The following is a 12497-nucleotide window of genomic DNA, read 5'->3' on the forward strand; positions in this document are numbered from 1 at the left end:
CAACAGATCAGACAGTCAGCCCCTGGTCAGAAGAAGCATAAAATCCTGAAGCATACAGAGCAGCAGTGCAACACAGCTTTCTGAAGGACCAACATTTCCCTTCTCAGTAGAGAGACAACCCTAGACAACTGTAGGTCCAAGAATCCTGAGCCAGAGCCATGGATATCTTTGCTCAAAACCCCTTTGCACAGACCTGTACCTCTAAGACCTCACTTAGAAATGAGGCACATTCATCATGGTGCAATCATTTAGGATGCTGGTAACAGCACTCAAGGCATTTCAAAAGGTATGGTACAGGACAAGACAGGTAGAATGGGGTGGGAAGAGGATTTCTCCAATTAACTGCCTGCCCCCATACCATGGCCATATATTCTTAAAGAGGAACTAGAGCACATAGCATTTTAATGATTTTGAGGGATCCCTCAATAATAATAATAATTAATAATAATCTTTGCTTAGCTTTATTTTTTATTTTTAATCCTTGTGTTTACAATGTAATAGACAAAATTACTCCTGTGTGTACTGTCTACTGACACCATAGGGATCACCTGTAGCGGTTAAGGGAGAGAACTGGAGTCAGACTAACTGCATTACAATTTTTATTCTCACATTTAATATTATATGATGTTGTACAAGTTATGTACCTGCTCCATACCTAGTTTTTCTGCTCTGTAAAATGGGAGCAATAACATTGCTTACTGTGCTATGGATGTTCTGCAGAATAGATAAGGCAACCCCATTAATGTCCTTGCAAAGAACCTGGCACCTGAGTATTTGGTAAAGTTCAGCCTTGATTATTGTGTTGTCATTCAGTGTTCATGATCCTATGATATACTTTTCCTTAAGTTATTGAAGGTAACCAGGTGACATTTCCCAATCCCTGCAGATCCAAGCTCAGAGACCCTGTTCTATGTAGGCAGAAGGTGGGACAGATGGAGTGAACACACTGGTATTCTACTTTGAGATCTGGACTTGGACTTTTATCTGCTCAGATGCTGTGGCCTTAAGGTCACAGCTGCCTTCAAGACCCCCAGGCCTCAGGTTCACCTTGACACTGGCAAATGCCCATTCATTTCTGTCTCTGTGCCCACATCTGCCTCCCAGACTTGTGACTTTGGTCAGAATCTGGAGCTCCTCCAGTGGTGAAGCCTTAGCAACTCCTGGCAGACCATTCCTTTGTCTTAGCAAAGCCATAACAGGGTGATTTAGGTTTATAATAATAATGCTGTGTTGTTAGAAAAGGTGGAATCTACTTTCACATACTGTAATAAGGTTGGGTTGACTACAACTCACTTCAGATAGAGTATCTGTTTAATATTGTGGAAGTCAGTATTTTACAATTAAGGAGCTATAGAATTTATATATCTATAAAATTTAGAAATTCACATTTTCAGCTCACCTCACTCATATTGATGTCAGATAATTACAGTTCTTTGGTACTCATATTTCTCTTGTTATTTCAATAATGACAAATTCTCCAAGGCTGATTCACTGTGAAACTCATGAAGCTTCAGCTTCAGGTCTCCAATTGCATAAGCCTCTCCAGGCTTGGGGCAGGATCCTAGATATTTTATATTTGTCTATTTTATATTCTTTTTCTTAAAGAGAGACCCTGAAAATGTATAAGCTAACAGATCTGCAAAATGTAGATCTGACTGTCCAAAATCATTGCAGGTCTGGTTTTTCCAGGTGAGATGAAGAGAAAATACTTTAACAAAGAGTAATCTGGTAACATTAAAAAAAAGAAGAAGAAGAAGGGCAAAACCTTCATAAAGGACTTATGTTACAGGGTAACCTCTGCAGGCTGTAGAAAAATCCTACAGATTTTTAGGATTTAGGGATGTTTTACTCACCATTCCCATTAAACATACATAATAATTAATATGGCACTTTTAGTTTTTTGATAGTTTCTTCTTCTCAAAGCAATTTGTTATTCAATGAACACCTTTAGGAATAGCTACCTAATTTCCTATGTATTAATCTATTCATGAATGTAACTCTGCAAGTTACATTCTAAACTAGACATCTACATACACACATGTACACACATTTTCCCAGGGAAAAAGATGTCATTCAACTTGAAGTCCTGGAAAAAGATGGTAAACAAAATCAGGAAGAAAGAGGGATAACTGGAACCCTGAAATATTATGGCTTTCTGTAAGCTAATTTACCAGCAAATGCATTGATAATTATTTTCCATCTATTTGTAAAAGTATTAGCAATAATTTTGCTTTCAGGAATTGAATTCAATCCTACCAGAGGAGGGATGGACTGGATAATTGCTCTTCAGCCCTATACTCAACTAAAATATGTTTAAATGATAAACAAACAAAAAACAAATAATATATAGTATTCTTTTAATAATCTAAACATATAACAAATGATATAGGAACCTGTAAAATACCTTGCATATCAGCTAACAATCCAATTGCCAAATGACCAGTGGCCAGTACAGATCACTAGAGCTCCAAATAATCACTCAGAATCTAATCACATATTTTAATGTTCATTAAATTATGTAATTCCAATTACATGCTATAATATTTGACTATTTTTCTGACTTAAAAAAGATGAATGCCCATTAGTCAAGTCTTCTTTCTAGGCCACAGAACAATTTTGAACAGGAGATGTTAATCCTTGATTTAAAATTAGTGTCAAAAATAGTTTTATTATGCAAATATTCAGCAAACATATTTTCCCTTTCATGGGCATGAAAATTCACATTTGAGCCTTGTAATTAAATTAACACATCAAAGGAATCATGCATGAAATTATTATTTCAAGATAAAAGTAACTTTATGGGCAAGACTAGTGTCATGATGCCAAAAAATTGTAGTTGAACTATAGCTTTTGAACTTCCTTAATACTGTAATGACATGGTTACTTTACATTTTAGATATCATTTAAAAATAGCACATACCAAGGGCAACTCTAGCTGCAGATGCATCATAATTGATCCAGAAGGACACCCATGAGAGAATCGTAATTAGTATAGAGGGCATGTAAGTCTGGAGAATGAAGTATCCAATGTTTCTCTTCAACCGAAAGCTCAATGAGAGCCGAGGATAGGCACCTATGATAAACAGACAAAGATTACACAGGAGAAAAGACATAGCAGACAAAAAAAGTTGGCTTTGACCTCCATTGGTCAACAGCATGCATTTGAAAAGCCCATGAACTAAGGGTTGACCCATGAAATTTGCTTCTGTTTGCCTAATTGTATTTATAGAAGAATTGGGAGGGGAGTTTATTTCAGTCTCTAAGAGAATGATGAGGATACTCTTCTAAAGCTAAGTGTTCAGCTGAGAATCATCCCTAGGAAAACTTTGGGAAAGTTTTTAGCTTAGAATGCAGAATCATCTCAAGTATCTTGTTTATTATTTCATCAATGGCTGTACCCTTCTTCTCCATTGTAAATAAGGGAGATTTGGCTCAGGTTTTATTGACCAAAATGGTTTTTACCGGTTGTCCCTTCTGCCCATCTGGAGCAACACTGTGCACAGACATTGAATTACTGACCCTCAACTAAGGAATCTCAAGGGTACCCTGAGAGCTGCAGAGGCATAGATGCAGACCCAGTCTTACAGAAGATGGCAGTATACACTGCGATGCTCTACTCTGACCACAGACAAGGCATTAAGGAGAGCCTCAGAGAAGCATCTTGTCCCAGTGCTAATCTGATGTGTGCATCCAACTCAGTATACCTTTAGTATATCCACAATTACAGAATAAGAAAATTGCCCACTGATTATGCCACATTTAGTTTTATATTTGCCTTCTCCATTTTATTTTGCTTTTCTTGCAGCAAAGAGAGCGTAAGCTCCATTTCCTCCTGTCCACTTCAACCATCCACTTTATCAGTTCCAAATCTCCCTGATCTACATTCTAGTGAAGCTACTGGAAGGTCAACCAGTGAAAACCCAATGACCTTCTCTAATCATCCATTTCCTTGCCTCTTTCCCTTCCACAATCACTGATGGATGGTGCTCCCTTCCTGAGATTGCAGTACCTCGCTCATCTTGACCTCCTTCTACTCTAAGACTGACAAGCTCCTATTCTCCCACACCCAAATTTTCCAGACTTTGTTCCATGTATTTTTCTGTTTTTGTCTCTATATTCTTTTCCTAAGAAGTCTGACTCACTCATATGACTATTTATTAGTTCTATGTTGAAAATGAAAGATTTTTATCTCCAGGCTCCTACTTTGGCATCAACCACATTTTCAGCTGGAATTATATAAAGGAGAAAAGAAGAAGGGGACTTAGCACTTAAAGGATAAGAATGTGGGAAATTTCCTCCAGTCATTTGTGTGTGTGTGCATAATTTCTATTACATAGCTCTGATCAAACGCATACATCATACTGTCATCATAGCATAAACATTTTCATACTTATTTCAAGTTATTCATAAACACAATTTAAAATTCTTCCCAATTTTCCTTCAAATATATACATATGTACTCTAGTTTACAAAAATATTTTCCTGAATGCAACAAATTTTTATTATTTCCATTTTTACAAAACTATAAACACTATTCTTAATATCACTGCGTAGTGTCCTTTCACTGTATTTGGACTTGTTTCTTTAGGATGAAAATGCCAAAAGAGGAGTTGCTAGGCCATTGCAATTGCCTAGCAAGGCATAGGCAATTGCTAGGAATTGTTTAGGCTTTTGATGGTTATTGCCAAATTACTTTGTCAAAAAATCATACCAGTGTACACGTAACTATGAGCACTTTATAGAATTCCCTACTCACCTTGTAAACATGACAATGTTCCAGAACATTTCTTAAAAATAACTTTTGATAATTTCTTTGGGAAAATTTTGTCCTTTCCAATTACTCTCTTTAACTGCATACTTCCTAAATGTTTGTTTTTCTTCTGTATATAAGCTCATATATGATCTGATTATACTATTTATTCATTTTTCTCATTTTTTGTTCCTTTTTTTTTACCTATTCATTTCAGTTCTTTTGACATTAATCCTTGCGTGCATTCTCTGCAAGCATTTCTTCAGTTGTTTATTTTAAAATTTGTAATGGCTTGAGTAGGGGACATATAAACACTTAAATTTTTGTATATAGTTGAGTTTATCCATTTCATTTTTTCCTTGTTATTTTTAAAACTTGATTTTAATCTTAGATAAGTTCACAATAGAAATTTAATCACAAATCTATTTTAAAGGTTGATAATTATTTCAGTGTTTGATATAAAGCATCCATACACACTGTTTTTTGTTCCACAAACATCAACCAGTCCTCCAAACACCATCAATGGAATAAAGCTTCCCTTGATATAGGTCTGATATACTCTATTTTTGTTTTACATTACATTTTATGTATATGTGGATCCTTGGCATGATGTGCCATTGAACTGGGTCAGAGTCCCATCTTGCCATTTCCAGATTCCTGGCCCTATGTTCCATCCACACATTCCTGAAGTACAGCACGGACACTTGCTGTCAACCCATATTCAAAATCTTATACGGCTCACTGCTTCCTAGAAAGGTCCAAATATGTATCTGGGAATTTTAGTTTCTCTAAAACATTTTCCCAAATTAACTCCTGTTTTATTTCCCACTATATCTTTTCATTAAGAATACCATTTTCTAGCTCAAAGAGTGTCCTCACTACCTAAAAATAATTGTCCATATTTCCTGCTTCTGCTGATTCACCCACATTCCTCCCTCCTGACGAAATGTTTTTCCTTACCCACGTTACAAAGCCTTAATCAAATGCCACATCTTCCATGAATCCTTTATCCTTCTTTCCTCAAAGTGTAGGTGATTACCTTTTTATTTTCTTTTTTATAAAATTATTACTATTTATCAAGACAGGATCTTCCTTAGTAAGTTGTACAGTCCCTAAAGCAGAGTTTGTGAAGTGATGTATTTTTCATATAATATGATGCCTAGGTAAATGTCTAAACTATCATAGGTTATCAACAAATACATCTGTATACATAAAAATGGGAGTATTTGGTTTATTTATGTTACTCTCTAGCAAGTGTAATACTCAAAACGTTCAACATCTTTACTGAATGCTTGAACTCCCATAGCAACTTTAATATCTTTACCAAAGTAAATTCATTGTTGGATCTTAGTTTGAAATTTAATGGCAATCTCAGGCTTTACTTATCACTTAATCATTTGCTGCTCTTGTTTCAGTTATGTCTCACTCTCCACTATACTTGGAATAGTTTCTGTATTTGTCAAGATAGGTTGGTTTATGTTGCAATAACAAAAAGAACCCCAGATCTCTATAGCTTAAAACAAAGATTTTTATTTTCTTGTGTATCCACTTAGCTTTCTGTATCTGGAACACTGCTGGACACCATGGAAGAAGTGCCACACATACTCCCCCTTACACTTTCTTGTCTAGAGCAAGTCCTAATGTCAATCTTTATATCATTGGAGTAGAGAGTTTAGTCCTTTCCCAGGGGAGAGGAGTAACTTTTTTTTGAGTGATAATGTAATCTATCTTATTGCCCAACTTTCATTTTTCTACATCAACTTGCTTAATATTTTCCAAAGTACACCTTCTTCAGGGAAATTGTTCCCAACAGAAGCAAATGTTGATACTTATGCAATGAAGTATGATTAACACTATTGGGAATACTTGCCCCCTGTAATAGGGAGGTCAATGAAATGAATGCAAAGTCAAATATTTGGAAAATCATTATAACCTTGAGGAAAGGAATACTAATCTCATTCCTAAAATAACTTGATCTCTGGAAATTTTCCAAGATATAACACAGAATTTAGAATAACAGAATTCATAATGCAAAAATTAGATTTAAGAAATATTCCACTTTCTTATGTTTGTATAGTAAATACATTCTACTTATTGAAACCGAAGTGATACTTCAAATAAAAAAAAAAAGTTTTAGGCATTCACCATATGCCCCACACATTCTAGTCTCATAATCCCAGAGGTGGGGATGGTGAAGGGAGCAGACAACAAATGAATAAGAAAGGATTCTACATTCTCATCTAGGTCCTAATCCATGTCAGAGAAAGACTCATACAGTTTGGCCCTGGTAAAACAGAGTAAGAGTCTTGCTGCAGATAGAAAGATATTCTAGAGCATGAGATTTGGTGATGCAGGGGAGGTTTCATAGCATCTGAACCAAGATACTATTCCTGGTTGAATACAATTCTTTTCAGGCAGGGAATCCGGAGAGCGTTCAAGGTAAAAGACTCACTAGGGCAAATGAAGAAAAGCCTTTCAGTACACCGTGAGAAATAGGCCTCAGAATGTTAATAAACATGAGTTCTAAGATATATTAAGACCTGTTTTAGGTCAAGGCCTTTGTCATTGGATATGCATCTTAAAGAGCACATAAAGTCTTTTTGTATCTTTGTTAAACAAAGTCCTTACATTCAGGGTGAATGCCATGATGTATGCTGTATCTATGGGAAAACTCCCCACATAGCTAGTGGTTAATAAAGTTGAGAAGTAGTGAGTCAGCTACACTAAGACATACCCTTCAAAACAGCAATAGAAGCTTAAAAATTACAACAGAAAGGCACAGAAGCCCTAAAGCCTGTGTGCCAATGCAGATGTGGTCAGGTTCCCAAGTAGATGCTGAGCCAACAAAGAGAGGAACAGTCCCTGAACACAAGTGCATTGTTCCAGTTCAGGGCTTCCTTGGCAAAACTACCTATTGAAGATGCTGATCTCAACCCTTTCTCCTTAGACGCACTAAAAGTTATGCCAAAAACAAGGCTCTGGGTACGGAATCTAGCCTAATTTTATATTGTGCTCTAAAGCATTAATATTGTTGAAGATGTCATTAAAAATATCGACACAGAGTATCATGTCACCTTTGTGGAGGGAGAGAGCCACTCAAATGTGTCCATAAAATAATAAGCTGATATTTTAGCAACTGCAGCAGAGCTGACCTACACACATGTGCATCTCCCTCTTTAAGGTGGCCACTGTGAGGGGCTCTCCCACCATTGCCTAAAAGTTTTGTGAGCTCTCAGTGCTGCTCTTGAGTTTTTATTTTTTTATCACACTGTCTCATTCATTTATAATCTACTTTTTTCACTTCATAACACAACCTAAAACTCAAAATAGTGTTACTAATTTTCTTCCTCCTATTACTAGTCACCTTAATTATTTTATGTTCAAAAAAAGCCATGAAGGGCAGAACATATATGAAAGAGGAAAGAAAAAAAAATGAGGAAAAATAGAACTGGAACTTGAGAAAAATGTTTTCAGATTGTTTTAATATGCAATGATTCTCATTCTGATTCTCCACAGTAAAACAAGAATATTGTATCACATGACTCTGGAGCAAAGGGTGGTGGTGTCTAAGAGTTTAGGTTCAGCCTCATGGTTTATTTGGAATATTCCTTTGGTAAGCTGATTATCTGATCAAACCCTCAGTTTCCTTGTGTTGAAATAGGGCAAGAATATCACAGTAAAAAAAAAAAAAAGATAAGTTATGCTTCATCAAAATTACAAGCTATTAATCTGCAAAGCGAACTATAAGAAAATAAAACCACAGCGCACAGAATGCGAAAAAATATTTGTAAATCATATATTTGATAAGGATCTTATATCCATAATATATAAAGAAGGTTTAAAAAAACACAACCCAATTTAAATATGGGCAAATGACTTTAATAGACATTTCTCCACAGGAGAAAGTATCCAATAAGCACATAAAAAGATGCTCAGGATTATTACTTTTTAGAGGAAAGCAAATCAAAATCACAATAAGATACCACTTCATACTTGCTAGGATGACTACAATCAAAAGACAGACATAGAAATATATGATTTGATCATTCCACTAATGGCTACTTACCCAAAGAATACAAAAACAATAATTGGAAAATGTATATGTATCCCTATATTTATTGCAAGATTATTTACAATAGCCATGATATGAAAGTAAACTAAATGTCCATTCATAGATGAATGGATAAAGAAAACAGACATACACACACACACAGACACACAGACACGCAGACACACACACACACACACATTACTCAACCATAAGAAAGAATGAGATCCTTGGCATTTATGACAACATGGATGTACATAGATGGTATTATGCTAAGTGAAATAAGTCAGAGAAAGACAAATGCCATATGATTTTACTTATATGTGGTATCTTAAAAAAAGCTAAATAAATGAATAAAATAAACAAACACTGCAGAAACAGACCCATAATACAGGGAAAAAACTAGTCGCCAGAGGGAAGAGGTGTGTGTGGGGGAGTGGTGGGCAAAATGGGTGAGGGGAATGGGAGATACAGGCTTCCAGTTATGGAATGAATACATAATGAAGATGAAAGGTACAGAATAGGGAACATATTCAATGGTTATTGTAACAGTTGTATGGTGACAGCTGGTAACTACAATTGTGAACATAGTCTAATGTATAGAGCTATGGAATCACTATGTTGTATACCTGAAACTAATGTAAAATTGTGTGTCAATTATATTTCAATATAAAAAAAAGACAATAGCAAGTGTTGGTAAGGATGTGAAGAAATTAAAACCTTCATGTACTGCTCTTGGGAATATGAAATGGTGCCATCACTTTGGAAAAACAGTTTGATAGTCCTTCAAAAGAGTTAAATATAATTACTTTATGATCCAACAATTCCAATCCTAAGCACATGCCTAAGAAAAATGGAAACATATCTACAGAAAAACTTGTACATGAATATTCAGAGCAACCCTATTTTTAATAGCCCAGTGTTCATCAATGATGAATGGTTAAACAAAATATGATATATTCATACAATGGGATGTTATTCAGCAATAAAAAGGAATGAAGTGTTGATACATGACATAACATGGATGAAACTTCAAAGCATCACGCTAAGTGAAAGAAGTCAGTCACAAAAGGACCATACAGTGTATGACTCAATTTATATAAAATACACAGAATAAGCAAATCCACAGAAACAGAAATGAAGTTAGTGGTTGCCCAAGGCTGGGTGGTAGGTAGAGGGAAATGGGGAGTGTCTGCTAATGGGCACAGGGTTTATTTTTTTAAATGTTTATTTGAGAGAGAGAGAGAGAGAGAGCAGGGAAGGGACAGAGAGAGAAGGAGACACAGAATGCAAAGCGTGTTCCAGGCTCTGAGCTGTCAGTACAGAGCCTGTTGTGGGGTTCAAACTCATGGACCCCAAGATCATGACCTGAGCTGAAATCTCACACTTAACTGACTGAGCCGCCCAGGCAGCCCCAAGGTTTCTTCTTGAGTTGATGAAAATATTCCGAAATTGAATGCAGTCATGATTATACAACTCTGTAAATACATTAAAATCATTGAGCTATATAATTTAAATGGGTGAACTTTATGGTATCTAAATTATATTTTGATAATCTCTTAAAAGAAAAAAAAAGAATGCCTATTACATGTATCTTACTGGAAATTAAATGACTTAATTTATATTAAGTAACAAACTTACTATCTGGCCCCAAATACACATTCCGTAAATACTAGTTGCTGCTTCTTCCTTTCCTTTTCTTCCTCTATGGTGCCTTCTATGCTCAGGATTCTATAATCTAAGAATTCTTACCATTGAGCGTTAAAAAAAATGTGCAGTAGTTTTAAAATTAAGTTCAAAAGGTAAAGGTAGACAAGATTTTTGATTTTTTTCTTGCAAAGGAAGTGCAGGACAATGAATTTCTGAAGATATCTGGCTTCTGTGGTGAGACATGTTTGATAGGTCAGGAGCCCTTAAAGGAAAATGATTTCATATTAGTAAGATGAGATAGCTAAGCTCTCCTTTAGCACTGAGAGTAAGCTTGCTTTGGGCCCACCATTTTGGACTGAAGAATTAGTATTTGTCTAGGAAGCAGAGATGAATTGTCTCTTAGGATCCTTCTAACAAAAATCAGTGGGAGGAAAAAAAGAATGGGAATTTGCCTCTAGAATTTAAGGTTAGATTATATTGTAAGTCAGATAGAGATGATAATTCCTTATTTTAATATTTCATATAATACTTTCTCTAGACCTCTAGTAGATGTTATTTATAGACTCAGTGGACAATAAGTTGATCACAGGGCTTTAGTTTACTAAAGCATGGATCTCACAATGGACTTTAGAGAAAATTAAGTGAATGTATTAACAATGTGACATGCAGACTTTAAAAATATTTGTAATCTGTCATAAACATTAATGAAAAGCACAATTGCATTTTGAAAATTGATTTTTGAAGAATAGAAAATTCACATATCTTAACAGAAATGTTCATTATCATTCATTTTGGAATTCTTCTCTTTTTCTTTCTTCTAATCTTGGCAGAGGTATTTTGAAATAAACCCCGAAGATATCAGTCCAAATGTACCCCAGAAAAAAGGAAGAGAAATAAAAACATGACACAATTAAAGAAGCATATTAAAAAACATGTTTTTCATGTATCTAGCAAAAATTTCCGTCTTTTAGCTGAAACAAAACTAAAAAGTTAGGAGTAAATTTCAGATTTGGCAAAAACTGTACATCCCAAACTTTGCTGGTTAGCAGAATATACATTCAAGACCAATGCAAAAGATGAAGTCTTAATCTGGTGATCTTGAGTCCAGCGTGATATTTAAGGAGCTCTTAGATTATTAACTAGTTGAATATATTTATTAAAATAAATGTAATGTAATATTTCTTTTAACCTGATTCCCTTACTGCTATTCAAGTGCTTCCCTAACATTTCCACAACTTTTTATTGTTACAACCAGAGTCAGATCTCCTTTGAGCTTTACAGCACTTTCCTCTATTGTACACTGTTCAATATAAGTGTTTCCTCTACATAACATTATTGGAAAAATCCAAAATTATATTTTCCAAAATGTGATTACAAAATGTATACTATTTTTTTTATTTTTTACTCTCATGTATTAATAGTCTAAACTAAGTAAGAATTAAATATTAAAACAACTGTAAATTTTTCTGAAAAAATAAAGAGGAGTGGGGAAAAAAAAACATAGTGTTTGAGTATTATAGCACTTCCACTGGAAACAACTAGAGGAAAATGGACAAAATTTAAATATATCTCCTTGAAGGCACTGGAGAAATAGCAAGCTAGTAAAAATGTGGGGCAAGTTCTGGGAGAAAAAGAAATAGAGAGGTGAGCCACATTTCAGGTAGCTGAAACACATACTTTCTAGAAGAGAAAGATGAGAAGCTAATAGGACATCTGACAGATCATGGACTAAATGAGCAGAAACTAGGGACAGAAAACAAGTAGGGATTCCAAAGAGCTTTGTCCAAGAAGTCAGGATAAACCAGAAGGATTAACCCATATACAAGGACTGAATCTGAACTCAATATCACCTGTCCGGGATTGCTAATACCTCTAGTGTCTGACAGAGGTAACATACATTCACTTTGAGGAAAGAAAACATCATCATAAATTTTGAATTATATCCACAATTTTCCCATGGATAATAACAGATTAAACACAAATGAGGAGGAAATTGTTGGACTGAAAGATGAGTCAGAAGAAAATTTCCAGAGTGAAGCATGAAGAGAA

The 12497-nt window shown here is 35.1% G+C and overlaps 1 protein-coding gene across 3 annotated transcripts in view; it reads right to left on the bottom strand.

Annotated features, from left to right (window-relative positions):
• Window positions 1-12497, bottom strand: part of GABRB3 (gamma-aminobutyric acid type A receptor subunit beta3) — a 451589-nt gene that overhangs the window by 15360 nt on the left and 423732 nt on the right. For all 3 annotated transcript variants that reach the window (XM_053888809.1, XM_053888811.1, XM_053888810.1), the window contains one exon: window positions 2921-3073. In XM_053888809.1, coding sequence (XP_053744784.1) covers window positions 2921-3073 — 153 coding nt within the window. The remainder of the gene's footprint in view (window positions 1-2920; window positions 3074-12497) is intronic.

Source organism: Panthera pardus, unplaced genomic scaffold (assembly GCF_024362965.1).
Source record: "Panthera pardus isolate Hobbes unplaced genomic scaffold, ASM2436296v1 HiC_scaffold_24, whole genome shotgun sequence".
NCBI classification, from domain to species: Eukaryota; Metazoa; Chordata; class Mammalia; order Carnivora; family Felidae; genus Panthera; species Panthera pardus.